The 27,086-nt window shown below is 35.8% G+C and overlaps 2 protein-coding genes across 2 annotated transcripts; both read right to left on the bottom strand.

Annotated features, from left to right (window-relative positions):
- Positions 1–166: 166 nt before the first annotated feature.
- On the bottom strand, positions 167–12,084 carry LOC112002105 (probable Ufm1-specific protease). The gene is made up of 12 exons (XM_024034256.2): positions 11,475–12,084; positions 10,761–11,029; positions 10,498–10,585; positions 10,213–10,388; positions 8,744–8,834; positions 7,931–8,056; positions 7,730–7,777; positions 7,568–7,644; positions 1,777–1,865; positions 1,377–1,488; positions 885–987; positions 167–645 (listed from the first exon to the last, which is right to left on the bottom strand). Exons 1-12 carry the CDS (start codon positions 12,016–12,018, stop codon positions 416–418), a joined length of 1,953 nt encoding a protein of 650 aa, XP_023890024.2. The 5' UTR covers positions 12,019–12,084; the 3' UTR covers positions 167–415.
- Positions 12,085–20,752: 8,668 nt separating this feature from the next.
- LOC112002113 (adenosylhomocysteinase) lies at positions 20,753–26,553 on the bottom strand. Its single transcript, XM_024034270.2, has 3 exons — positions 26,090–26,553; positions 24,039–24,361; positions 20,753–21,567 (listed from the first exon to the last, which is right to left on the bottom strand). Exons 1-3 carry the CDS (start codon positions 26,475–26,477, stop codon positions 20,821–20,823), a joined length of 1,458 nt encoding a protein of 485 aa, XP_023890038.1. The 5' UTR covers positions 26,478–26,553; the 3' UTR covers positions 20,753–20,820.
- Positions 26,554–27,086: the final 533 nt, after the last annotated feature.

Consider the following 27,086-nt stretch of genomic DNA (forward strand, 5'->3'; position numbering starts at 1 on the left):
ATATTGTTCGCTTTCCTAGCGAGCGTAGGGGCGAGACATAACATGGGTTTCATCAGTAGCAAACAGCTATAGCAACCAACACTCCTAAAGTAAGTTATATATAAAACAAGGGTGGCCCAGTTCCACAATTGAACAAGAAGCTGATTCAACCAGAAAATAATGGCAATGAGAAAGAAATTGACCGTACTTCATTGTATGCAAATCACAAAATTAACTATGACTTACAAAAGAAGACAAAACTCACAATTGGCAACTATTTACCACTCCCAGTTCACCCTAAGTTCCAACAATTTTTTAAATTCATTTTTGGGTAGTCAACATTGGTTGCATGTACATAACTTACTGAAAGGCTGCCTCTTCTGCAAAGAAATTAGAGGGTAAAGAGTTGGCGGTAACTCCACCTCGATTGTCCAAATCACACCATGTTTGGTCGTTGTGGCAACAGAAGATTATAAAACTTATCATGTAAGAAGAAGCTTTTTCCCTTGCTATCAACAGCCTTTTTCCACCCGCACCATCCACCATTTACAATTTTCTTGAGATCATCATTGCCCGTGTAGTGAGGATCAAGTATGAGAAACGCACAATCTCCGCTTGCTTCGTTGTAGTCAACTCCCAATAGGGTATATGCAAGAACACCACCACCTGCATTCATTTATTTACTTAGAATAGCCAAATGTTTCTAACTATTTACCAGACCAACTCATGATACTAGGCACCTTGTAGCCACAGGAGGGCCAAACACAATCCTAAATAGGAAATTAATTTTCAGCAACTCTGTTGACGCTATAAGGTGCAATAGTACGTCACTTTATCTTTACTTAAGAGAAGCCACAATACATGGCAGATAAGTAAAAGAAAACAGTTTATTTCAACAAACTAACCAATCATAATAGGTGTTCCCTGGTTCTCAAAGTGCAAGGCCAGCTCTCGACACCTCTCAGGAACCTCAGCTCCAGATCTGAAGTTCATAACTTTGCAACTGACCTGTTCAAGACAGCAACAAATCCCGTCAAACTTGAAAACTAGGAAGTGCACTTCATTTGGGGTGCCCATGTTGTACCCGTTCCCGTGCTTCCTAGGTAAGGACTAGTAAGGGCTAATTTTTTGAAAATTGTTGTGTTGCTGTGTCATACCCATACCGATTTGTGCATAATATACAATTTATTAGATATACTTTCAAGTACACCGCTTTGATTATCTATGGAAAGGTCAAATTTACTTTGTGTGTTATACAGACAGAGGACTATTCATAGTACTAGTACTATGCAATCTGACAATTCATCTCATTCTTACGTCCATGTGCAGACTGGAAAAGGAAAAAATAACCATATACACTGCAAGTGACACTTAAGAAATTGCAAAAGTTCACTTACACCCAGAAGTTTGTCCAAGACAAAGCTCAATTCAATGGCACCAATCCATTCACGTGACCCAATAAAAGGAGGATCCTTATCGCCAATCTCTACAAGTGACTGTTGTATTTCCCTGATAAATTCAACTGATTTGTTAGATTTAATTTTATGAAATTGATATGATCGCAAGGACCCTCTTTACTCAGTTATGACTTCCCTTTAGATTCATAATGAGAATCTCAATTAATAAAGTACAGAATAACAGATTAAAAATAACGTAACTTCAAGTTACAAAATTGATGAAAATCAAACTTCGAAAGCAGTGAGTCCTGAAGAGCTCAAGAGTCTGATTCTCACTACCTAAACAGGTTTAGAAAAAAAAAACTGAAGCTCCACATTCTAAGCATTGACTTTTGCGTACCTATGTGAAGGAACGTCTATGGATGTGTAGTGTTGGAGTCTAAACCATGAGATGATAGTCTGAAGAGAACGGTAAGCACAACCCCATCCCTGTCAAGTGAAATATAATTTCCTCATTAGAGTAGAATTTCAAATACTAAAACTGAACATGACAATGATAAGATATGCCATCCAATATTAAACAGAATGTTTAATTAAAAGATAAGAAATTAGAAGAGTAGCTTGGCCACTGCTCAAACCAAGCATGAGCAGAGCAAAGTGACCCCTATGATCTTGTAAAATAAGCACCTCCCTTTCAGCAAGAAAATTAACTTATTTTTACTTAAGATGAATAAGACAGAAATTGGGCTGTTTTGGAGGCTGATCGGACTGCTGGTGGTATTTTGCTTATGTGGGATAAAAGGGTTTTGGATAAGGTGGAGGTTATGGTTGGTACTTTCTCGGTGTCGGTAAAGTGGCAAGGGGTGGGGGACAGGTTTATATGGGCTTACTCAGGCGTTTATGGCCCAAATGAGAATGCCAAGAGGGGCCACATGTGGGATGAGTTAGTGGGTATTCAGCAGTATTGGAGGATACTATGGTGTCGTTTTGGGGACTTTAATATTGTTCGCTTTCCTAGCGAGCGTAGGGGCGAGACCCGTTTGACCCTAGCTATGGAGAAATTCTCTGAATTTGTTGAGGATATTAACTTGGTTGATTTGCCTTTGGAAGAAGGTAGCTATACATGGTCAAGTGGTTCTGATCAACCAGCGATGTCTAGGATTGACAGAGCTTTGGTCACTTCAGATTGGGAGGACCATTTCCCAGATGTTATTCAAAGGATTTTACCCCGTCCTATCTCAGATCACAGTCCAATTCTCTTGGAGGCAGGGGAATGGCAAGGGAGAAAAGTCCGTTCAGATTTGAAAATATGTGGTTGAAGACGGAGGGATTTGTGGATAGAGTTCAAACCTAGTGGAATCGGCATTCCTTTGTAGGTACACCTAGTTTCGTGCTTGCAAAAAAACTTAAGGCTCTAAAAGAGGACACTGTGCAATGGAATTTGCCGAGAGTTTGGTAATGTAGCGCGTCAAAAGAAGCAATTACTGGAGGAGTTGAAAACATTAGGCACTAAGGAAGGGGATTTTGGTCTCTTCGATGGGGAGATATGTCATAGGGCAGAGTTGAGGTCCCAGGTGGAGTATCTTCTTTCCTTGGAAGAAATTTCCTGGAGATAAAAATCTAGGATGTTATATATCAAAGAAGGGGATAATAACACCAAGTTTTTTCACAAAATGGCTAACTCCCATAGAAGATTTAATCATCTAAGGACCTTGGAGGTGGATAGGGTGGTTTTTGAGGAGGTTTCCAAGGTAACTAATCAAGTTGTACAATTTTATAAAAATTTGTACAAGGAGACTGAGGGGTGGAGGCCTTTCATGGAGGGTTTGGAATTTGATTGTATTGGGAATATGGAGAGGGTTTGGCTTGAAAGGAAGTTTGAGAGAGAGGAGATACTTCAAGTTGTAAGTGACTTAGAAGGGGACAAAGCTCCAGGTCCGGATGGGTTTACTATGGCGTTCTATCATCATTGTTGGCGAGTAGTGGAGAAAGATGTCTTAGCAGTTTTTGAAGAGTTTTTCCAACATTGTAAGTTTGAAAAATCCCTTAATGCTACCTTCATTGCTTTAATTCCTAAAAAGAATGATGACTCTAATATTAGAGATTTCCGACCTATTAGCTTGGTGGGGAGTGTGTATAAAATCTTGGCTAAGGTCTTGACAAATCATTTGAGAGTGGTTTTAGATTAGTTGATCTCTGAGAATCAGAATAGCTTTGTAGGTGGGAGACAAATCCTTGACTTGGTTCTTATTGCAAATGAGTGTATGGATAGCCGAGGGAAGAGTAGGGCTCCTGGAGTCATTTGTAAGCTCGATATGGAGAAAGCCTACGATCATGTGAATTGGGAGGCTTTGCTGTATTTGTTGAATAGGATGGGCTTTGGAGTGAAGCGGTGTAAGTGGATCCGTACTTGCATATCCACAGTTCAGTTCTCTGTTTTGATTAATGGGTTTCCAACTGATTTCTTTGGTAGTTCAAGGGGTTTAAGACAAGGAGATCCGCTATCTCCTTTGCTATTTTTTTATCATGATGGAGGTGTTTAGTAGGATGTTGAGAAGAGTGGAGGGAGTTGGTTTGATCCGTAGTTTTAATCTTGAGGGTAGGACGGATGGTGGGGAACGTGTTTCACATCTTTTTTTTTGTAGACGATACTATCCTATTTTGTGATGTAGATGTGGAGCAAATTCTTCATATTCAGTTGTTATTACTTAGTTTTCAGGCGGTAACAAGTTTGAAGGTCAATGTGCATCAGAGTGAAATGGTTCCAATAGGAGAGGTTGTTGATGTGCATGCCCTAGCTGAAATTTTGGGCTGTAGAGTTGGGACTTTGCCTATGTCATATCTTGGCATGCCGTTCGGGGCTTCACATAATTCCCCTTCACTTTGGAATCCAATCTTGGAAAAAATTGAGCGGAAATTAGCTGGGTGGAAGAAGTTGTACTTGTCTAAGGGGGGTCAATTGATGTTACTCAAGAGTACGCTATCTAGTCTTTCGACTTACTTTCTATCGTTATTCACAATTCCTACTCATGTGGCTAATAAAATTGAAAAGTTGCAAAGGGATTTTCTATAGGGTGATAGCAAGATTCATTTGGTAGGATGGGATAAAGTTTGTGCGCCTATAGCCAATGGTGGCTTGGGGATAAGGAAACTTACTACCTTTAATAAGGCCTTATTGGGAGAATAGTTGTGGCGGTTTGGGAAGGAAGAGGATTTGTTATGGAGGAGGGTCGTAGCTTCAAAATATGGGGAAGAATGGGGGGGATGGACCTCAAAGCTGAGTAGGGGAGTTCATGGGTGTGGTTTGTGGAGAGGTATTCACATGGAATGGGAGGATTTCAACAAAAATTGTCAGTTTGTTGTTGAGTTGGGGAATAGAGTGAGGTTTTGGCAGGATGAGTGGTATGGGGATCAACCTTTACAATTGGCATTTCCAAGGCTGTATGGTATTGCCATTGATAAGGAGGTTTCTGTTGAAGCTTCTTTGCCAAGGCGGGGGGCAGAGGAGAGAAGAATTTGGGATGTACATTTTATTAGAGATTTTAATGACTGGGAGATGGATGAAGGGCTGCATTTTCTTCGTATATTGGGAGCCAATACTCCTCCTATGGATGTTGGAGACCAGATGAGATGGAAATTGAAGCCTAATGGGGCTTTTGACATCTGGTCGTATTATAACAAATTAAGGGATTCTCCCTTAATTGTCTTTCCTTAGAAAGCTATTTGGAGAGCAAAGGCCCCTAGGCGAGTTTCTTTTTTTTGTTTGGTGTGTAGCTTGGAATAAGATTTTAATGGGAGATAACTTGAGATTGAGGAGATTGGATTTTGTAGATTGGTGCATTATGTGCCGTCATTGTGGGGAGATGGTCAACCACTTACTTCTTCATTGTGAGATGGCTTATCAGTTATGGAGCTTTGTCTTTATAACTTTTGACTTGTCTTGGGTTATACCTAGATCGATTCCAGACGTGCTTTTTGGTTGGTGGAATTGGCTGGGGAAGCATTCTTCTCAAATTTGGAACTTAGTCCCGTTGTGCATCCTATGGTGTATTTGGAAGGAACGAAATTGGAGGACTTTTGAGGATTTGGATAGCTCTAGTGATCAGATGCTTGCTTCTTTTAGTGGAACTCTTTTTGATTGGTCTCAGGCGTGGGGACTCACGTCTAGTGATTCCCTCCCTTCTTTTCTTTGCTCCCTTTCTCTTTTGTAACTTTTCTTTTGTTTGGTTTCTTTTATGTTTTTTCTCTGTTTTCTTCTTCTTGTGTTTTCTGAGTTTGCTCTATGTTCTTCATGCATAGAGTAGCCTTTCGTATATATATCATTCTTACTTATCAAAAAAAAAAAAAAAAAAGACAGAAAACCTAAAAATCTCAAAGGAAAAAATATCTATAATGTGGTAAAGGAATGTGCATGGTTCTCTCTGAGCCTTAAGAAGCTTTCTTTTCACAACTAAAATTGCCAGAGGAGTCATATTCAACAATAATTAATGGTTCACCCAAGACATGAAGTCTCCAAACGGCCAACTAAAGTTCCAGCTATCTCTCATAGCACCACCTTCTGACAACCAAAACTGTCATGCTACAAATCCCAGGCAGAGAGCACTCATGTCAATTAAAATTGACTTCAGTCAAAGGAAAAACCTTCCTCAAGAAATTGAGACATTTACTTCTTTTTTGGGGGGAGGGTGTGGGGTAAAGGCAATAATTTAAAGAAGATCTGATTTCTTAATCTGGTCTCTTAATAAAATAGATATAGCCACTCCTTGGATCTACTAGATAACTGAAGCTAAGAGAAGAGTGCAAGTACAAGACACTACCCATAGTGCTTTTAGTATAGTTTCTAGTAATAATTAGTTTAAACATTAAATATAATTATAAGATTATACATGCAAGCTTGAAGAAAGGATACTGGCAAAGATTTGAATAACAGTATATAAAGCTTTAATAGGACAACATGGTGAATTATAAAACATAAAAAAACTAATTATTTCATAGCTCAAAGTCAGATTATTAAATCATGATTACTAAGTACACATTACAATATGTTCTATGAAAAAAATAGTACCAAAACATTGAAGAGGTTCTAAATATAGCTGACATTAACTATGTAAATATTAGCAGAAGTCATCAAAGTAATTTCTAAGCATGTTTTTAATATATTGAATAATAACGTTAGTGGATGTCACAGGTAATATGTTTGTTTAACAAAACATTAAACTACTAAGGAAATGAGAATCTACATTACCGAATCATTAAAACCATCTTGAAGATAGTGATAAAAAAAAAAAAAAAAAAAAAGACAGAAAACCTAAAAATCTCAAAGGAAAAAATATCTATAATGTGGTAAAGGAATGTGCATGGTTCTCTCTGCGCCTTAAGAAGCTTTCTTTTCACAACTAAAATTGCCAGAGGAGTCATATTCAACAATAATTAATGGTTCACCCAAGACATGAAGTCTCCAAACGGCCAACTAAAGTTCCAGCTATCTCTCATAGCACCACCTTCTGACAACCAAAACTGTCATGCTACAAATCCCAGGCAGAGAGCACTCATGTCAATTAAAATTGACTTCAGTCAAAGGAAAAACCTTCCTCAAGAAATTGAGACATTTACTTCTTTTTTGGGGGGAGGGTGTGGGGTAAAGGCAATAATTTAAAGAAGATCTGATTTCTTAATCTGGTCTCTTAATAAAATAGATATAGCCACTCCTTGGATCTACTAGATAACTGAAGCTAAGAGAAGAGTGCAAGTACAAGACACTACCCATAGTGCTTTTAGTATAGTTTCTAGTAATAATTAGTTTAAACATTAAATATAATTATAAGATTATACATGCAAGCTTGAAGAAAGGATACTGGCAAAGATTTGAATAACAGTATATAAAGCTTTAATAGGACAACATGGTGAATTATAAAACATAAAAAAACTAATTATTTCATAGCTCAAAGTCAGATTATTAAATCATGATTACTAAGTACACATTACAATATGTTCTATGAAAAAAATAGTACCAAAACATTGAAGAGGTTCTAAATATAGCTGACATTAACTATGTAAATATTAGCAGAAGTCATCAAAGTAATTTCTAAGCATGTTTTTAATATATTGAATAATAACGTTAGTGGATGTCACAGGTAATATGTTTGTTTAACAAAACATTAAACTACTAAGGAAATGAGAATCTACATTACCGAATCATTAAAACCATCTTGAAGATAGTGATAGTATTCATAAGAACCTTGAACCAGAGACATACTGCCCCCTGAAACTGCATAAAATACCAGACTTCCAGTGAATATAACTAAGAGGAAGCAGGGAAAAGGAATCAACAGAAAACAATGGTAGCCACTAACCTCCACTGCTTGGAATCCCAATATGTACATCTTTAAGAAAAGTAGAACCTGATATAACCAAAGAGATCCGCCAACATAGTTTGAGAACAACATGCACAGAAAGATGAAAGAGAATGGGGGAGTGGGAAAGAAGAAAAGGTTTGCCTCTGACTTCAAAAAAAAAATAAAAAAATGGTTGCCTCTCTAGTTGAGAATGGTTACCCTTTCGTATTGAGTCACTCCTTCCACCGACATTTGTTGTAGACAAATCAAGCACATTAGCAATCCTTAAGAGAGGACGATCAAAAGGTAATCCCAGTCTTAGGTGCAGGGATTTTCTAATTTCAACTGCAGAAAGTAAACACCATAAAAATAAGATAATATTAAGAGTCTCAAATATAATACTAATTGATAACTAAGAATATATAAAATTACAAAATAGATTAGCACACTGGTTCTTCCTCTCCAGAATTCTCCATTTATTTAAAAAATTAAAATATATCATTTTTCCTCATCAACAAACACCATTTATGGTAAAAGGTGTACTGGTACTTTTCATCCGGCGCAGGGAATCCTAGACAATTACATTGGTTCTATCTTCAGGACTGACAAACATGTAAATGTCTTCTGAGAGCTACTCTGGACTATAGAAATTGATGATTTTTCGTCAATTGAAATATAACTTGGCAAGAAATATCTTTCTTTTTTTTCTTTTCTTTTTTCTTTTTCTTTTTTTTTTTCCTTTTACATTTAATCCTGAATGTCCCACAGAAGAAAAAAAAAAACGAAAAAAAACTCTATGGCTGAACAATGAGGCCAAACTTGTCACTACTTTGAATTGCAGGCATGACTGTAAAAGGGGAAAAGACAAAAATCTACACTAAAAGATAGAGTGAACTTCACAGCCATCAAGGAACATTTTTCTGCTACCATTCAACCCTTTTTTCGGCCATTATAGGTACATAGTGCAGAAAAAGTTAATTAAACAGCTGGATACTACATAGTGCAGAAAAAGTTAATTAAACAGCTGGATACCTTGTTTCATTTCTGTCTCCCCATAATTAAGTTCGTAGATTACAGTGATTGGATGCAAAACTCCAGGAGGATTGAAGTGATAGGGATGAAGCTGCAAACACATAAAATGAACATCATTAAGATGTATTCTGGGAACATAATTATAGTAGAGGAAAAAAAAAAACCAAACCATCGTACAAACCAAGAATCAGATATATTATACATAAAAAGCTCCCCAAGAAAAAATAGGAAAAAGTATTCATTTTATCCAATAGCAGGAGAAATCTTCTGAATTAACAGATAAAGAATTGACACTAAAAAGAACATCTTGTGATAAGGAAACCTTGTATGTTGTTATTATCATAACTATGATAGGATTTGAAACCTATGGTGTTCAATCCATGATGATTGCTCATTACCACCAAGCCAAGACCAATGGGTTTCTTTTTTGGTGTAGGTGAGATTCGAACCTAGGTACTTTATTCAATGACAAGAGGCTTTACTAGTTAAGCCAATTGGAATTCACTGTTATTATTGATAACGACAGAACAAGGCTAATGTGCCAATGGTGAATGGTCCTTGGACCAAATGGCATCTCTTTTCCTTCAAATGGAGGGTTTAGTCATGGGTTCAATCCAGTGTATGTGTGGAAGTTTTGTAATTTCCTATCCAAAAGTACAATGCTAATGCTCATTTTCTTATTCTAACTGTGAATAACTTCATGTACACAGTTTTGGAATTATTTATTAAATTCATTAGATTTAGAAGCATTTACTAGTTTATTTTATACTTGGATACTCATAACCTTTATTTCTTATCTAAAGAGACTAGTCTAGGTGCAGTTCTATTAACCAATGAACTTTATTGCCCTCTCTTGTCCTTTTCTCTTAAGAAATGCTGTGAATATGCACTGGAAATTTTCAGATGATCTATTTTAAGCCTACCCTTGGGTCACTTCAATGCTAAAGCATTCTCTTTATTGTAGGGTATGTTCTTTAGTTTTTTTTATGGGACTCCTCTGCCACTCAACACTTGTATCTGGCATATTTTACTTTATATATATATATATATAATATTAACTTATAGTAATATGTATCAATGCATGTGTAAGTGCATCTGTGCATTTTAGGTTATCACAATATGTGCACATAAATGTGTATTTGCACGTGCAAATTCTCTGGAATCTGGAGGTAAGGGGGAATGAGATGGGAGAAAAGTTCTGACCAAGGCTGGACAAGAGGTGCAATGACCTGAAATGTAAATTATGGAGTGCAAAGAGTTCATGTTCAACTAAATGCCTTGACCACAAAGATCATCGTGTGTCAAAAGAACAAGCAGCAGAAGATGGAAGCGGGAGTCAGAGCAAAAAGAAACATTTTGTGCTAGTAATGTGCATGTTTGTGAAGGTATGGAATATTGATTGAACTGGTGGCATAGTTGAGCACATGACAAGCCTAGTATACTTTTGTATACATAATGAATTGTCTTACCTGAGGATGTTCTGTTAAGAGGTTGGGTAAGATTAAGTTCTTCATTGAATTTAGTTGATCAACCAAACCAGGGATGATTAACTTAGAAACTGCGTACATCACTGGAATATCCTCGGCCGCATAACAGAGAACTTCTAGCTTAAAGCTTACAACTAAAAGTCTGGCTTCTTCCAAAGCTGAAACCACACAGTTCAAAAGTGAGTTAAAGACTTGACTACAAAGCTGGAATTATAAAATTATTCTAATGCATTAATAACATCAATTATTTAACATTGAAATTGATACCTGGAACGTATTCTGCAACTGGTGCAATGGATTTCAGAGACTTTTCTGAGTTATTCAGCAGAACACTTACTTGAATAGTATCTGCATTCTAAGTAGAAGAACTTGTCACAAAAATAGAATGATGATAGTCCTTGTGAGTCGTGACTGTAAACAAAGGATACAATATAAAACAAACTACCCAATAAAAGAAGGTCATTCAAACTCTTAAGGGCCAATCTTACAACCAAAATAACACTAGTGAATCTCATATGCTGTTTTCTTACCACTGCAGAAAACTTTTGCGAGTCAGGTTTACTTTTCAAACAAAAATGTGCACATGGAATACACTTTGGGTCGGAACCTTGAGCATCTTTACCCAAAAGTTTAATATTTGAAACATCGGTTTGAAAGTCCAATTCTGCACCACGAAGAATGAGAGGTTTAGGTCCTTCTGCAGAAGTTTTTCTTATTGTTTCTACCATGTAAACAACCTGTGGGTCTTTCAACTTGGCAGCAACTGCTTCAGTTGCACGCCAATATATCTTCTCTGCCTCTGATACAAAAAAAATTAGAACACAATTAGTTATATACTATCACAAGTGTCCATCAAACTAAATGCATTGTAAATTTGATAAGCCTTGATTGCTCTACCAAACAATCCCAGAGCTCAATGCTCAACACAATTTACATAAAAATACTAACTTTTAACCCTCAAATAAGCAGGCAATTGCATGCAAAATCGAAATTTACCGCCTTTCCAAGCATTGTAATTTTCAGAAGCACTGATTCTGCTACCAAGCAATTGAATGTAAACTCAAAATTTACCGCCTTTTCAATCATCTATACTAAATGCATTGTAAATTTGTAATTTTGAGAAGCATTGATTCTAAAACCACACTAACACCAAAGCTCAACGTTCAACACAACATTTAGCTCATAAAAAAACGAACTTTTAACACTCAAACAAGCAAGAAATTGCACATAGAATCGAAATTTACCAATCGGATTATTCACAGGAAAATAAACTGGAAACCGAATTGGAACCTCGCAACGAAGCAAACAACCAGTCTCCCAAACAAACTTCTCCGGCTTATCTTCATGCACAACCGAATTAACCGGTTCAATGCTCGTCGAACTCGCCGATTTCGACACGAAAAACCGAATATCGGTTTTACTATTGAATTCCACATATGCACCGATCATTTCCTTATTCTCCAAATCTCCACCTCCACTAGAGAGCAGCTTCCTCAACCTACGAGCAGCATCAATTGCTTCGCGAACATTCGATTCCGAGTCGGATTTTCCGATCACAAAAGCTCCGATCACGTCGAATCCCTTCAAGAGCAGAGCTCGAAGATCCTCTGATTCTTTGAGGAGATCTGGAGCGTCGGAGGGAGAGAGGGTGTGGATGCATCGGACGGTGGAGATTATGGTGAGTGGAGGGAAGAATGGGGATCCGATAAGCCATTGGAGACCCGGTTCGTTTCTGTGAGGGAGGAGAAGCTTTGTGCACAGAACTCGTACGCTTGTGTTTTCTTCCATAGACTCAGAGCTACCTTCTGAGACTGAAGAGCACTTCCGTTTTGTTGTTTTGTTTTCAAAGTTGATTCGTTCTTATCGATTTCAATTATATACAAGCGAAGCGTCGTCGTTTTGAAAGAGTAATACTATTTTTTAAAAAAAACAAAATAAAATATTGTAAATTTCTAACCAAAAGAGATAATGCCAATAGCAACAAAATTTTCACAAAATTTTTATTCCTTTATTGTTTCACAATTTGTTAAAGCATTATTTTTGAGGTGGCATTTGTGGTTGTTGGCTTTTTTTTTTAGTTTTTTTTTTTTTTTTTTTTTTTGCTTTCGCACAGTGTATTTTCAAAACTTTCATTCGCATCGTGTATTCTCAAAACTTTCAATTAGATACTAATCACTGTTTATGACGAGAACCCATAGTGGGGTAAATCGCTAGCCCAATGAATTTTTTCAAAGTGCAGTTAGCTGAATTCGAATTATGGATCACACCCAGTCGAACTTGGTACAAGCACCTTGAGACCGAGTGCCCAACCAACTCCGCCAACCCTTGGGTTATTGTTATTGTTGATGTATGGTTTTTAAGGTGAGAAATTTTGATTAAGTCCATTACTAGCATAATTTTATTATAAATATATTTTTTAAAATTATTATATAATCATCACATGTGCATTGTGAAAGATTTTGTGTCATATAGTAAAAATTCATTTTGTGGAATTTTTTATATTAAAATTTTTATTTTTATTCATTTTAATTAGTGGGTTGGTCACAAAAAACACAGCAAGACCCTTTGTTCTCAACTTGTGCTCAAAATTGGAGGCTTAATAATTAAAACAAAAACCATTTAACCCTGAGATTGTGTAGAATCTTAGTAGAATTGGAATCCACCCTACTTGATCCTATTCTGTTCGGTTTAAGATTAGAATCGCAGGACCACTCAACTACCACTTTGAGAGTAGTGGTGGAAAATTGATATGGTTATTTTTAACCCATCTTTTAATTATTAGATTTTGATACATGTTATTATATGATACAAAATACTTTTTCCTAGACGAGATTAAACCAATCCAACTGAAAACATACTAATTAATATATGAAAAATATTATGTTCACAATATTTTTACAACAAATCTTAAGTGGTGGGTTGTTATTGGTTGTTATAAATGGGCAAAAAAGTAATTTAAGTTATAGATTCAAATTAGAACTAATAACAATTTATTATCTATAATTTGTTGTAAAAATATTGTTGACATAGCACTTCTCTTAATATATGTGTATATATATATATATATATGAAAAAACCTTCATTTCAATTTTTTTTTTTTTTTCATTTCTTCAGACTCTCACAATCATCTATTTCACTCACCAAGTAATCTCACAAGTTGAAACCATTTCTAATTAATAATTTGTTGATTTTTTTTCTCTAGTTGTATAGAAAATTTTCTCAATCTCTCTTGCACAAAAGATTGGCTAGAGAGATCTGGACTACGATATGCTTAGTGACCATACAATGGTAGTGTGGGGCCTGAGAATTTGGCAACCCCGATCCACTTTATACCCGGCCCAAGGCCCATACCGAGGAGGAAGAAATGACTAAGGACGAAGTGTAAGGGTCTAGGTTGTCCAACGAAGACCATGGGAGGAAGAAGTGACGAACCACCAAAAGCAGCCTTCTTGAACACCTAAAAGAGAAGGAACAAGTACAACGTGTCAACCATGGAAGCATGGTGGAGGAGCAAGCCCAAGATGAACTGTCACCTCCACATTAAGTGCGCCCACCTAAGCCCTTGGCCGCATTAATGGAGACACGACCCCTGAGGAGTGCTACCTTGGTTGCTGCAACCCACAGGGGGACTGATAAGATGGCTGATGGGATGGGTTGTCAGGGAGAGTCATGGATGATCAACAAGTGGAGGAAATGGATTGTTAGAGGAGGACTATATAAGGGAAAGAAACAGATCAGAAAATAGGACAATTCCCATGGGAGAGGGACCATTATCAAGCTCCTCGGACCAGGCCGAGGACAAATTTTGGAGGATAATTTCGATCCATCTGCGTTCGATGGTGGCAAACACTGCATTGGGCATTGTCCGCTTGTTAGGGCTTTGTTCTTGAACCCGCTCTCTACAAATTCATTGTATTGGACTAGCTGGGTTTGAGTCCACTCACTCAACAGTAGAAGTGCTCAAATCTCGTCCTTACAATTGACGCCGTCTGTGGGAAGAACTAGTGCGTTAGCAAGCGCAATGGTCAATTATTCCTACATTGCTAGCTTGCACAAAGTTAGGCAAATTTTTCGTCGCCACCGCTAACACCGATTCCGAGTCTCGTTAAAAAATAAAAAAAAAATTAAAAAAAATAAAAAAAAAATTAAAAAAAAAAGGAAGAAGAAGAAGAAGAAGAAAAAGAGAAAACAACACACCCACCCAAGCTAGTATAACAAAAGGGTTCAGAATTGAATTTCATTAATAATAAAATAAATAAATAAATAAAATAAAATAAAATAAAAACCTAAATTCCAAAAAGATTTGCAACCAAAGAATCAGTCATAACCAATAAGTATAAAACTAAGAATTCATTTTAAAAAGAGAAGAAGATTAGCATTGGACTTAAAAGGAGAAAGAAAGAGAAAAAAAAAAAAAAAAAAAAAAGAAGAAGAAAAAGACCTGAATCGGTGAAGGGAAGGCAAAGGGTCACCGGTTGAACCGGCGAAGGGAAGCCGAAGCATCGTTAGGTGGGAGCCGAAGCATCGCTGGGTGCGTCGCCGGTACGTCGCAGAAGCGACGCTGAGTATGACGCTGGGATCGTCGCCTTAGCGTCGTCGGTGTGTCGCCTTAGCGTCGTCGGGGCATCGCCGGTACGTCGATGAAGTGAAGCTGGGTGTGATGTTGGGATCGTCGCTGAATCAAAGCTGGGTGCGACGTTGAGTCCAAGCGTCGCTGGGTGCGTCGCCGAGCAGAAGCGTCGCTGAATCGGCGACGACAAGGAGGAATTTCAGTTTATTTTGTGGGTATGTGTTTTGGGGGAAAGTTTTTTGTGGGTATGTGAGGGAAAGGGAGAAAAACCAGAAAAGAGAAGCGAAAAAAAAAAAAAATGGGCGCCCAGTTCAGGAGAAACACTAGTGGTGTAAGGGAGAAGGTGACCAAATCGGACTTGAACTTCCAAGCTTCAACAATGGCGTGATTGCAAAAACAAATTTGGAAGAGATTGGTGTAAAGGGAATAAAGGAAAAGTATTGGAGCAACAAAGAAAATGGAGACAACTTTTTGGAGATGACTGGCACTAAGGTGAGTGTAGATGGTGTTGGTTATGGCTTTGCCGCTAGAGCCAAATTGAAGAAAGAGGGAGACTGAGAGAGACAGAGAGGTGGAGAGAAAGAGAAAGAGAAAGAGAGAAAAGATAGAGAATGAGTGAGAGACCTGGCAAGAGAGAAATTGGGAAAAAAAAAAAAGAAATAAATAAACATAGCAACTTGCTACAGTTAGTTGCTAGTAGCAACTTACTGTAGCAAATTGCTAAAATGTTTTAGATTTGGCACAATTGATATAGAGCTTGTTTTAGTGTTTTGAGCTATAAAATAGCATTTTAGCAATTTTCACATCTTTGATGTGAATGCTATAAGGAAGCAGTCACGAGCGTGCTTAAAGGCTCTTCTAAGTTTTTTTTTTTTTTTTTAAACAGTTATTAATTTTCATTCATCATAATTAGAGGTTACTACATTTTTCAATCACCAAAATACCTAGAGGTGTGATCATATTATGTGTTTGTGAGTAAAAAAACTTTTATGTATATAATTCTCATCACACCCTTGGGTATTGTTGTAATAAAAAAATGCAGCAAATCTCAAATTATAATGAAAGGAAATTGTTAACCTTTAAAAACAAAAAATGTGTGCTTAGACGCTAGTTTTTGCTAAGATGGTATAAATCATAAATGCATGAAATAAATGTTTATCATTGCAAAAAAGTCAAGTTTATAATAAACAAAGATAGTAATAATCCAAAAATAGTGCAAGATTTTAAGCTAATGAATAATAAACTTGGAAAAATGTCCATACACCCCCTAATCTTTGGAGAAAATAGCAAAGACACCCTCTAAACTTTTATATTGACTAATTTACTCCTTAAACATTTCACAACTTTCAAATCAATACAGACGCACTTGAACTTTAAAAAACACACACAATCCCAAGAATTTGAATAACGACAGAATAAAGAGAGACAGACGTAGGTCAGAGAGAGAGAGAGAGAGAGAGAGAGACGATAGAACCAAGTGAAAAAAATAAAAAGATTGTTCTAATTCACTTTTGAAAAAAAAAAAATTGGTTAATTTTTGGGGGGGTCACGAAAATCGAACTCATCCTAGAAACCTCATCAATAACATCGTTCTTTTTAATTTCTTTCTCTTGATTCTATTTGGCATTAGCTTTAATATATTACTTTCTTTTCTTTTCTTTTTGGAGATACATACTTTTAATTATTTCATATTAGGGAATAAGATTACCAATTATAACTAGGCCCTTGCATAATATATCTATTTTTCTACCCCTGTCCTTGCATTTATAATTTTATACTTGATTTTTGTTGTTTGGGACAATTCATGTGGTTCCTAATTATTTTGTTCTTCTCAACAGTGTTGTCATCATTTTTCTTGCCATATCTACAGATGACACCACAAGAGTTTGGTATATGACCAAAGTATAAGAACATTAGAGGGCCATATATACTTCTTAGAGAGGGCTTGAAGAGAAAGGTGTGGGAGTTTGCCAAGCTGCTGAAGGTTGCCAATGATTGGTAGCTTTGGTGGAGATGCAGGTAAATTGGGTTTTCCTCTACTTTTAATGCATTTGAAAACATAAAGAAAAGAGAAAAGGAAAAGAAGAGGGAAGAGAGGAATGAAGGTTATTTTGTGTAGCTCATGCCATGATTGTTGGAACAATGGTAGAATAACCATTTCCTTTATTTAGGGTATGTTTGTTTGGAGAGATTTTAAGGGGGATGGAAAATTTAGGAGAGAAAAGTGGAGAGCTAACATTTTTAGTGGTTGTTTGATTGGGAGGAGGAGGGAAAAAAAAGTGGTGGGGCTCAGGTGTTTTCTCCCTAGGCCCACCAAAATTTTTTTCTCCCCAAAATGGGGATAAAATTGGGTTGATTTCTATAAAATGTTGCTTCAGCCATGATCTTATACTTCTGCCTCTCTTTAAACAGCAACTACGCCACAGTGTCCCCATCATGCATCTTCTTTCTTTCTTTTTTCCCCCTTTACACTACATTCCAGTATTCCACAACTCTCTCTATCCAAATCTTCCTATTTTGTTTTTTTTTTTTTCCTCTCTTTATAACGGGTTTAGCTTTTTTTTTTTTCTTCCTTTTTTTTTCTTATATACATACATACATATATATATGTGTGTGTGTGTGTGTGTGTGTGTGGTGTGTGTGTGTGTGTGTATGTATGTATGTATATGTATGTGTGCGGCATCCGAATTGTTGGGCCCACTCAGCCCCTAGTCTCCGCTCCAAACGCAGAGTCATTGGGCCCAATCCTCATTCGCCCTAAGGCCCAACCCTTGCTATCACAGCTCGGGGGTGCCGAGCTTCACTACTAAGTTATGATCGGCATATTTTTTACCGAGCATGTTCGGAAGTGTCAGTGAACGGCGCATCATCTTTGTTTGGCTCAAAGAAGGCCCTCTAAGCGCCACTACCTAGCTCTAACCTGAAGTGGGCACCAAGTCCCAAAGCCACCTAGGCCTAGACTCTCACTTATCATCCCCCTGATTGGACCCTCCGTAGCGCTAAGCGCGCACCAACTCTGCCGAGCTGCCGACGGGGGTGGGAACCAAGTCCCAAAGCCACCCATACCTGACCTCCCACTTAGAGAAAATCCTACTGGACCCTCTGTTGCACAAACTATGAGAGCATTGATAACCTACGCCTGGGCTGAGCACTATAAATAAGAGGGGAGGATAAGAGAGAAAGGTTGGTCAGAAAAGGGAGGGGAGAGAACAGTGGTAATAAAAAAACTAAATAGAGAGAATCCGAGGGGAGAAGGAGGAAGGATTGTGTTGCCGAGAAAGAGAAAAGTGATCTCATTGAGTCCTTAGTTGTAGAACTACCCATAGTAGGAAATTCAGCCCAACAAACAAATAAGTTGTGAGCCCAAGTGGGGCTGAGCCCATTGGCCTCATTTGCGACCCGCACAGTATGTATGTATATAATATAATACAATATAATAAATATGTATGATATGTAAATTTTTAAAAAATGTTATTTTAATTAATAATAAGTAATATTTTAATTATTTAATTAATATAATATAAATTATTCCTTACCTATTATGTAATATAAGGGTATAACAGTAGATTTACATAAAGTACATTTTCTATTCTCCCATTTTTCTCTTTAACTAACCAAAAGAGTTTTTCATCAGATATTATTTACCATATAATTTATATGTTTATATTTTATGCATAATTTTAAACTAAAAAAATAGTAATTTAAATAATATATTGATGATATAACTATTGATCTTTAATTTTTCTAGAAATTTTACAAGCATGAAGAATATAAGAAGAAGTTGTAATCTAATGATGGATTTGTTAAAATTTACTTCTAATAAAAAAATATTGAATAAGTTTGTAACCTGAGATTACAACTAATTTTATAATTAAATTTTGTCCTTAAAAATATCCAACTTGGGTGTTCGGCATTTGGCTCCCAATTATTAAAAAAAAAAATTAATAATATTTCTAGGGGCACGCCCAACATGCTGATATAGTTGACTATAAATGGTTGGCAGTTCTGCCCACTCTACTACTCCTATTTAGATAGACCCTCCAGTTTTATTGACCGCTTACAACCAACCACATTAGCGTATTGTGCAATTAGGTGTCCGAACTCCGAAGCATTATTGGAAAATTGGAGCATACAGGTATAAGGTAGAGCAAATTTTCAGGCAGTCAAAAGATTTGCTACATTCAGACTCTTGAATAGTTGCCAATGACCATACTGGATGGTTGCCACTGCTGCTTAATAGTTGATCCTGAACTATTGCCAAAATCAAGAATAAAAGTAACCTTGAGCAAAGTGTTTCTCAATTAGTTCCTTATATAGACACCCTTTTGCAAGGTTTAAGGGCTTTTTTCTCTTTCTTTTTCTTTTTTTCTTTTTTTAAAAAAAAATAAGTTTTTCATTATGGCCAGGGAAAGGGTACATTCAAACTAGTAACCTCTACTTTACGTGATATTGTTCTTAGCAGATTGTCCTAAGATATTAATTGGCCCCAATCCCCAAGGAGTTAACTCTCTACTTCTTAGTTCCTACTTCCTAGAGGTCTTAAAACAGTGATTATTATTAGATATGTCCATGCATGTCAATAAATTATTCAACTTTGAGAGGTGCACATCAACAGAGAATCTCACTTTTCGATTTTTTTTTTTGGTAGAACACTTTTCGAATTTCAATTTTTTAGAACATAACCAAATTACATGCTGAAATAGCTTTATGTAAAATTAGCCAGTAAAAATTAGCTATTGAAAAAAATTGGTCAACGAATATGATGAACCTGGATCTCACCTGATTGGAAATCTGTATATATGTTGTTTTATGATATTGCATAAAAATAATAATAATAAAAAAGTAAGGTCTCTTGGAAAAAAAAAAATAGAAAATCTTATATTGGCGGATAGAATCTATATGTCTTACGATATAAAAATTTTAGTTAAGGCCTAACAATTTAATAAATAAAAATTATTTTTAAAATATTATACCCTTTTGTTTTCCAAAAAAAAAAAAAATATTATACCCTTTTCAAATGTTCAACATTTTTTTAAATATGTTTCACTATGACAGTCATATTAATCATTCATTTAAGATCTTTGTCCAGCACATTAACCACTGAACTAATTGGCTTCTTTGTGTCACCAATGGAATTTATATTTTATTTATTTTAATTTTACAAGAATAATATTTTTACATTTTATTTTATTACTATTTACTTAATAATATTTGCTAAATTCATTTGTGTTCAAGAATTATGCTTTTACATCATTACATGTGAATAATAAATTCGTAAATTTATGTTAAAAATGATTTTATTTTTAATTAAAATGCTTTTTATTTGAAAGATTAATATGCCAAAAATTTTAAAGCTTGTTTATATTTTATTATTTTCTATTCATTTTATAAAAATAACAAAAATTCATTTGAAAGTTGTTTAAACTGATATATATTTTTTTATGGTAAATTTCCATATTTTTATATATTTAAAACATTTATTTATATTTTAACTAATAATAAATTAATTTTGATGTCATCACAGTTCAACCTTGGTTGAACCTCAGTCTAACTTTGAAAACCTTAAATCTCTCTCTTCTGTAATTCTTTGAACGATTCGGGTCTGAAAATCATATTGGTGACTATACTTCGAATCCAATCTTAATCATAAAATGGTATTTGTTTTCATTTTTAGAAACAAATGGAGAGAATCAAACTATTGCAATAGAATTGTTATTGGATCCTATATAGTTTTGAAAGATCTAACAAACCTTCATTAAAAAAGAACAGAAATTTCAAAATGGTGCTGTATCCATTTGGTAGCAGTGCAAATAAAAAAACATGAAAATTTAAGGGGCTCAATCTTAACAATAGTACTCAAATTCAAGAACAGAACAAAGGATCTGCTCATTTAAATGACAAACTTGATAAATTACAGAATAGAAACGCCAACCAGATAGCTCGTCCTGTTTCAAACAATGAAACTACAACAAAGTTTAGAACGATAATACAAATAATTAGCACTCCCCAGCTTTTTTCACTCAGTATCTGTATTGAGGAGGCTTGTAAGGACCTTCAACAGGAACACTTATGTATGCTGCTTGAGCAGGAGTAAGTTTGGTAAGCTTAGCCCCAAGCTTTCCAAGATGCAGGGCTGCAACCTTCTCATCCAAATGCTTGGATAGAACATACACCTTCTTCTCATACTTGCCAGTTCCCCTCTCCTTCCAAAGTTCAAGTTGAGCAATGACTTGGTTTGTGAAAGAGAAAGACATGACAAAGCTGGGATGCCCAGTTGCACAACCCAAATTAATAAGACGTCCCTCAGCAAGAACAATGATACCATTATTGGTCTCTGGGAACACCCAACGATCAGTCTGTGGCTTGACTGTGATGCGCTTTACACCGGGGTAAGTTTGCAGACCATGCATATCAATCTCATTGTCAAAATGGCCAATGTTGCACACAATTGCATTGTTCTTCATCTGCTTCATGTGATGAACCATGATGATGTTCTTGTTCCCTGTGGTGGTCAAAAAAATGTCAGCTTCTGAGACAACATTTTCGAGAGTTAGGACCGGATTGCCATCCATAAGGGCTTGCAGAGCGCAAATTGGATCAATTTCAGTCACAATCACACGAGCACCAGCTCGCTTGAGAGCAGCAGCACAACCCTTGCCAACATCTCCATATCCACAGACAACAGCGATCTTGCCAGCAATAATGACATCGGTGGCTCTCTTTAGACCATCAGGGAGTGAGTGTCGACATCCATACAAGTTATCAAACTGCATTAACATCGTCATAACAGAACATTATAAACTTTAAAAAGGTGACCAAAAAAAACAAAAAAGATCTGTGTGAAGCAAACCAAAATATAAAAGACCTACCTTTTTCACCTCTATGCATCATAGATTAAACCTACATTAATTAAAACTATACAAACTACAAATCTAAAACTGTACAAACTAGAAATGCTATTTGACTGTAAATATCAAGATTTCATAAAAAAAAGAATTAAAAAAACAAAAAAAAACAAAAAAAAAAAGAAAAGAATGCAACGACTCCATGATTAGACCGATCGACCAACCATGCCTACTCACATTAGCAATATGTTTGGTTGATGAGATGGAACTAGAATAATAAAATGATCAAAAAACTGGACCCAATACAGTATACCGAAGTGAAAACCCTAACAGAAATCAGAATATTTTCAAGCTAAAACCCTTAACCCTCCCTAAAAAAAAAACCACTACTTGCCATCTCTACCCAAAAGTTATATTGACCTTGTCAAGTCTCTAATTCTCCTGAGAAGCATGGACTATGTTTTGGTTCTTTTGTATTGGGTAGTTGTCCTTCTTTGTTTTGACGATATTATCAGGAAGGTAGGAAGCTTATTGTTTTGTATAGTTGTTGTTTAATAAAGTCTTGAGTCATCGAAAAAAAAGGGACTCTGCAAAGTGAGTGTCCCTGGCCCAACCTGGACACACCAAGGATACTCTTGCATGTGTGTTATTGTTGCGTGCATGTCCTCACTGTTTTTGGGACTAGGGAGGAAAAATACATATTTTATTTTTAAAAATTCCTTTGATTTTAGATATGTTGTCTATGTAAATTTTGATAGTTGTTATATACTCTCAAAACTTAACATAAACATAAAATATGATGCCTAAAAATAAATAAAACAAATCTAATGATATGTATTAATTAATTAGTAGTCTATATTGTGTCCTAATTTTTCAAGAATTGTCACGTCATTGGTCCCTAATTTTTCAATTTGTGTTTATGAGAAGTACTATATCCATAATATTTTCACAACAAATATTAGATGTTACTTTGTTATTGGTACTAATTTGAAACCACCACTTAAATTAGTTTTTTACTTACCAATTACAACTTATCACATAGAATTTGTTGTGAAAATATTGAAACCACCGCTTAGACATAACATTTTTCTTGTGTCTATTCTTGTTTGCTATTCTTTAGCACTAAATATGGTATAATGGGCTGAAATTTGATGACTCAACCTGAACCTGATTTTTTAAACCCAAATAAAAACAGGCCAACCTGAGACCTGCTTGTTTTTGTGAGCCAACCCGACCTGACCTAGCTAACCAAAGACCTGACCCATTTTTTTAATTTTTATTTTTCCTGAAAAATATTTAGACTACATGCCAACGTGTTAGGTGTAGACATAAAGGCACAAAGCACTACATTGGAACTACCTAGCTAGTCATTTAGTAGCCACCAGTAGCTATGGCCATGCTCCCATTTATTAAAAAAAAATATTTATTAAAAGGAAAAAAATACAAAAGAATCTACAACTACATGTCTACATTACTAAACGTTCTAACTCTAAGTTAAATACTAAGTAGTATAGTTATATACTAAGACCAAGTTAGTAACACTAAGTCTAACTAGCACAAAACACAACTAAAGTAAAAGAAAAAAGTCCAAAAATCCATATCATTAGTGAACTAAGAATTTGAAGTGTGTAAACTTAAAATATATACTTTTTGGTGCTCCTTACAATCTATCTCTCTCTCAAATTTTAAATTTTTATTAAAAGCATTCTAACTGTGAGTTATTAACCTGAAAGATTTTGTTTTTATGGTTGTAAAAAATTTTAGTCATGCTCAAAACTATTAGAATTGAATGGAGAAGAAAACCTTTATGTTTTTTGTTTTTTTCTTTAATTTCCCTTCACATATATAATAGTAACATAAATAGTCTAATAATAGTAGATGCCCACTTAACGAGAAAAAAGAAAAGGGTATTAGGTGCAATTTCTTTCCTTGATTGATTTGATTAATTCTCTTCAAAATTTTGGCATGTATTTGTTTTTGTTTTTGTTTTTTTTTTTTGTGAAAATTCAGGTCGGCCCAACCCACCTGCAACGGATTGACCTCACCCGTTTTCAACCTATTTAAAATGACATGTTTTTTACTCGATTTGTTTTGACCCGCAACCTAATTGACTTGACCTTTTAGCATGTCTATTCAGCACTATGATTTGCTGATCATAAATGGTAGAAAATAACAATAAAGTCAAAACCAAGTTCCATTTAGCAAAAATCCACATATACACAATTCAAATCTAAATCATCCCCATTTAAAAAATCTAAAAAATCCACATAAACATAATCTTTTATCATGAATTCAAAATCTAAATAATCCCCATTTCTAATTAAAAAAGCATAAAAACATAATATTTCATTAATTCAAAATCTAAATCATCCTTATTTCAAAACAAAGCATACCTTCTTCTTAGTGACAGAATCATTGACATTAATAGCAGGAAACAACAAGCTCCCATTAGCTTGCATTTGATACAACCTCTTAACCCCAGTAGTAGTTTCCTCCGAAACACCAACCAACCTTTCCTTTATCCTCCTATACCTAGTGGGGTCCATAAGTAACCCATCTTTGATAATCCTCAACACAATCCTATACTCCCCATTTTCACACCCATTTACATCAGGCAACTTCCCACTCTTCTCGTACTCTTCCTCAGCTTTCACCCCTTCATGAATCAACAAAGTTGCATCTCCACCATCGTCCACAGTCAAGTCTGGCCCACCACCTGTATTAGTATAATGGGTAAGTGATAAAACTCACCATAATTTAACATTGTATTAGTGAAAGAGGTTCAAAGTTTGGTCTCTGTCTTTACTCTGCCTCTTTTTTGAATCCCACGTGTTGATTCCTAACAAGGCCGGCTCTATGGACTATGCTATTGGCAAATGTGGCGATTGCCTAAGGTTGCCAAATAGGAAAAGACTCCCAAATTTTAAACAATAAAGTTATTTCTTTTATTTATATAGTATTAATTAAACCCAATTTAGTCAATAAATAAGTGTAGAGAAGGAAAATTCCCGACCTATCACAAGCTGACACGTCACACTACCAACTCCACAAAATGCAGCCAATTACAAAGCGCCACATGCTGCTTCTAAGTTTTACTATTACTATTCAAGAGCCAACAGAAATTCGCCAAGTGTCATACAAGAACCAATCATGCATCAGCTTGTGTAAGCGATGACATAAGCAGTCTCGCACGTGTAAGCGATGACACAATCAGTCCAGCATGTGCAGGCGATGACATAAGCAGACCAATCAAGCTCTGCCACGTGTCACCAATCAGACTCCGCCATATGTCGCTTACCTACCCCAAAACTCCTATAAATAGAAGCCTTCCTAAGCCATTTGGAGGGGACCAAAACCATTTGAAGCACTCAGAAGTCCAGAAGCTCTGCCGGAACCAAGCTCTAAAGCCTCAAAGAACTTCAAGAACTTCAACTTCGAATACGAAGAACATTCGAAGAGAAATCATCCAAATCATCCGCCTAGATCTAAAAGTTTGCGGGAATCAAGCCTAAAGTGTCCGAAAACATCAACAAATCACAAATCAGTGAAGCTCTACGGATTCAAGCCTCTAAAGCCCCGAAGAACTTCCACGTGTTTAGGTTCTTGTGGAAGAACACACGAAGAACACGAAGAACGTGAAGAACAAAGGATTTCTAACAAGCTCATAGCCAGAGCTTCATTGTAATTCCGTTTTAGCAATCTTCGATCCATCCCTCAACCAAATTGAAGGATATTTTGTGTTCAAGTCACAATCACATTACCACAAATCCAAATCAAAAAGTCTTGCAAGGAGATCGAATCAGAGGATAACTCTTTTGTAATCACAGAAAATTATACCGCAATCATCAATATAAATTCGCATTTGTGCAACTATTTTACTTGTTTGATTTATTTCGAACTAGAAAAGTTAGTCATCTACAATAAGATAATAATTTTTTATCAAAATGAAAAACAAGAAGAAAAAAATGATACGTCTACAATATTTTTCACAATAAATATTAAGTATCAAGTTGTTACTAACTATTATTAGTGGATAAAAAAATAATTTCAAAAGTGTATTTAAATTAAAACTAATAACAACTTAACGCCTAAAATTTACTGTGACCATCACACTTATAAAGAAACAAAAAAAAAAAAAAAACAGTAATACAACAAGAGAAATGATATGTCTACAACCTTTTTACAACATTTTTACAACAAATCCTAAGTGGCAGGTTGTTACTGGTTGTTATTGTTGGGGCAAAAAAATAATCTTAGTGTTAGTTTTAAATTTGAATCAATAACAACTAACCATTTGTGATTTGTTATAAAAATATTATAAAATTATTGTAAACGTAACATCTCTTATACAACAAATATTTCTCAATATTTAAGTTGACACACTTTTACCATAAAGTCTTCCTAACATCACCTTTCCAATCAGCTTAAAGCATAATTTAATAACCTGGGCCCCAGTCCAAAGCCTTCTCCGTACACCACCAGTACTCTTCCAAGCTCTCGCCTTTCCATGCAAAAATCGCGGCGGAGTCACGGGCAATTGCGGCGGCAGCGTGGTCTTGGGTTGAGAAGATGTTGCATGAGCACCACCGGACTTGGGCGCCGAGGGCCGTGAGGGTCTCGATGAGGACGGCGGTTTGGACTGTCATGTGGAGAGAGCCGGTGATGCGGGCGCCTTGGAAGGGTTGAGATGGGCCGAATTCACTGCGGCAGGACATGAGACCTGGCATTTCTACTTCAGCGAGCTCGATCTCGAGGCGGCCGAAGACGGCTTGGGAGATATCCTTGACTTTGTATTCGCTGCCTGTTGGTGTTTTGGAGACAGTGAGCGCCATTGTTGGGAGCTTGAGACTTGGGAAGGTGTGGTGCGTTGGAGGTTTTGTTTGAACTTTGAAGTGTCAAAGATGCGAATATTAATATATAGGTGTGGAACGTGGATTGAGAGACGACTTCGTTTTTTATTTTTTTATTTTTTTTATTTTTTTTTTTTTTTTAAGGTGGATAATGGAGAAGAATCAAAGTAGGGTGGTTAGTCATTTTCACGTGTTGTGTGCTTTTCTATCTACGAAGTACTGACTATATAAAAAGAGTTTGACTTCCAATTTTATCGATGTCCCCGAAGGGACAAAAACAGAGTTATACTTCAATTTCATTCTTGAATGAATATTTTACATTCTCCTAAAAAACGAAATATATATAAAAAAAGAAGAAACGTTGTATAAATAATATTTTCACAGTAAATTAAAATATAGTAGTTAGTCATATTTACATGTTATGTACTTCTATCTATCAACTATATAAAAAATATGTAAGCATTTAGCGCGCATATATATATATATATAGTTGAGTTCAAGTTCTACCTGGTATAATTCTAAATAATATTACATTACTTAATAACTTATTATTGAATTCATATTTTAAAAATTCAATCGTTGAATTACATA

The sequence above is a fragment of the Quercus suber genome, unplaced genomic scaffold (genome assembly GCF_002906115.3).
Source record: "Quercus suber isolate HL8 unplaced genomic scaffold, Cork oak 2.0 scaffold_229, whole genome shotgun sequence".
In the NCBI taxonomy this organism is placed as follows: Eukaryota; Viridiplantae; Streptophyta; class Magnoliopsida; order Fagales; family Fagaceae; genus Quercus; species Quercus suber.

What these genes read in the sequence shown, in the direction of transcription:
- LOC112002105 (XM_024034256.2), bottom strand. Translation starts at nt 12,018, where the DNA reads ATGGAAGAAAACACAAGCGTACGAGTTCTGTGCACAAAGCTTCTCCTC. An exon ending in TCTTAACAGAACATCCTCAG is followed by an intron (nt 8,835 to 10,212) that starts GTAAGACAATTC and finishes ATGTGTTTGCAG; the next exon opens with CTTCATCCCTATCACTTCAA. An exon ending in ATAGACGTTCCTTCACATAG is followed by an intron (nt 1,489 to 1,776) that starts GTACGCAAAAGT and finishes TGAATTTATCAG; the next exon opens with GGAAATACAACAGTCACTTG.
- LOC112002113 (XM_024034270.2), bottom strand. Translation starts at nt 26,477, where the DNA reads ATGGCGCTCACTGTCTCCAAAACACCAACAGGCAGCGAATACAAAGTC. An exon ending in GGCTTTGGACTGGGGCCCAG is followed by an intron (nt 24,362 to 26,089) that starts GTTATTAAATTA and finishes ATACTAATACAG; the next exon opens with GTGGTGGGCCAGACTTGACT. An exon ending in ATTCTGTCACTAAGAAGAAG is followed by an intron (nt 21,568 to 24,038) that starts GTATGCTTTGTT and finishes ATGTTAATGCAG; the next exon opens with TTTGATAACTTGTATGGATG.